Genomic DNA, 2,278 nt, shown 5'->3' on the forward strand with positions numbered 1-2,278 from the left:
CTATGCTTCGTATGCTTCGTATGCTTCGGCCGCGCGCGGAGTGACTGCCGTACACGNCTTCCTACAGCGCCGTTCTTCGCTTTTAAGCTTTGACGATCTCGCTTTGACGATTCCCTTTGTCACTGTGCCGATATACTTTCGAGTTTTTTGCTCTTTCTTTTCGCTTCTTTCGCCTTCTCCGCACTTTAGCGCATAATTCGATGCGCGCTTCATATGAATGCCGTACGCGCTTTATACAGCACGATTCACACAGCTCTAAATGCGCAATTCGATGCACAATTCAATGTACAATTAGCCGCGGAATTCAACGCGCGCTTTAGCGCATAATTTGATGCGCGCTTCAAAACGCGCTTCCGCGTCGGAATGAATGCCGTACACGCTTCGTACAGCGATTCGCATAGCTCTAAACGCGCAATTTGACATGCAATTCAACGTACAATCAGCCGCGGGATTCAACGCGCGCTTTGTTGCACAATTCGATGCGCGCTTCAAAACGCGCTTCCGCGTCGGAATGAATGCCGTACGCGCTTCATACAGCACGATTCACACAGCTCTAAATGCGCAATTCGATGCACAGTTCAATGTACAATTAGCCGCGGAATTCAACGCGCGCTTTACCGCATTATTTGATGCACGCCTCAAAACGCGCTTCCGCGTGGGAATGAATGCCGTACACGCTTCATACAGCGCGATTCGCATAGCTCTAATCGCGCAATTCGACATGCAATTCAACGTACAATCAGCCGCGGGATTCAACGCGCGCTTTGTTGCACAATTCGATGCGCGCTTCAAAACACGCTTCCCCGTCGGAATGAATGCCGTACGCGCTTCATACAGCGCGATTCGCACAGCTCTAAACACGCAATTCGACGCGCAATTCAAAGTACAATTAGCCGCGGAATTCAACGCGCACTTTAGCGCATAATTCGATGCGCACTTCATGTGAATGCCGTACGCGCTTCATACAGCACGATTCACACAGCTCTAAATGCGCATTTCGATGCACAATTCAATGTACAATTAGCCGCGGAATTCAACGCGCGCTTTAGCGCATAATTTGATGCGCGTTTCAAAACGCGATTCCGCGTCGGAATGAATGCCGTACACGCTTCATACAGCGCGATTCGCATAGCTCTAAACGCGCAATTCGACATGCAATTCAACGTACAATCAGCCGCGGGATTCAACGCGCGCTTTGTGCAACGGACCCACCGAAAAACACCCATGCCCACACGACAGCACGACCCAGGGGACGCCTCACAGCCCCGAAGCCAAATCCATACGATAGAAACCACTATCGCAATATGTACCCCATGACCAACGCGGCCGTACGGCATAGCATAGCGCGTACGGCATAGCGTAGCATAGCATAGCGCGTACGGCATAGCGTAGCATAGCATAGCGCGTACGGCATAGCGTAGCATAGCATAGCGCGTACGGCATAGCGTAGCATAGCATAGCGCGTACGGCATAGCGTAGCATAGCATAGCGCGTACGGCATAGCGTAGCATAGCGTAGCGCGTACGGCATAGCATAGCGCGTACGGCATAGCATAGCGCGTACGGCATAGCATAGCGCGTACGGCATAGCATAGCGCGTACGGCATAGCGCAGCATAGCATAGCGTGTACGGCGTAGCATAGCATAGCATAGCGCGTACGGCATAGCATAGCGCGTACAGTATAGCGTAGCATAGCATAGCGCGTACGGCATAGCATAGCGCGTACGGCATAGCGTAGCATAGCATAGCGCGTACGGCATAACGTAGCATAGCATAGCGCGTACGGCATAGCATAGCGCGTACGGCATAGCGTGGCATAGCATAGCGCGTACGGCATAGCATAGCGCGTACGGCATAGCATAGCGCGTACGGCATAGTGTAGCATAGCATAGCGCGTACGGCATAGCATAGCGCGTACGGCATAGTGTAGCGTAGCATAGCGCGTACGGCATAGCATAGCGCGTACGGCAGCGCGTACGGCATAGCATAGCGCGTACGGCATAGCGTAGCATAGCATAGCATAGCGCGTACGGCTAAATTTGCGTGCTAGGCTCCGCAAGCTTAATTTTCTTCCGCCGGTGCGTAACACTGCACAGCACGCAGCTGCACGTGCCGACCCGCAGGTGACGGCACAGCAGCGGCTGCATGACACTGCACAGTGTACATGTACACGCTATGACATACACGCCGTACACGTCGTATGCGCTATGCCGTACGCGCTGTGCTGTGCCGTACGCCCTTAAGCGCCGTGCAACGCACGCAGCGACGACGGAGCTAC

At 53.4% G+C, this 2,278-nt stretch overlaps 1 protein-coding gene across 1 annotated transcript; it reads right to left on the reverse strand.

Annotated features, from left to right (window-relative positions):
* Window positions 1-543: 543 nt before the first annotated feature.
* On the reverse strand, window positions 544-942 carry VOLCADRAFT_93995 (uncharacterized protein; the record flags this gene model as incomplete). The annotated part of the gene is made up of 1 exon (XM_002953281.1): window positions 544-942. One exon carries the CDS (start codon window positions 940-942, stop codon window positions 544-546), a length of 399 nt encoding a protein of 132 aa, XP_002953327.1.
* Window positions 943-2,278: the final 1,336 nt, after the last annotated feature.

Source organism: Volvox carteri (genome assembly GCF_000143455.1).
Source record: "Volvox carteri f. nagariensis unplaced genomic scaffold VOLCAscaffold_35, whole genome shotgun sequence".
Classification (NCBI taxonomy): domain Eukaryota; kingdom Viridiplantae; phylum Chlorophyta; class Chlorophyceae; order Chlamydomonadales; family Volvocaceae; genus Volvox; species Volvox carteri.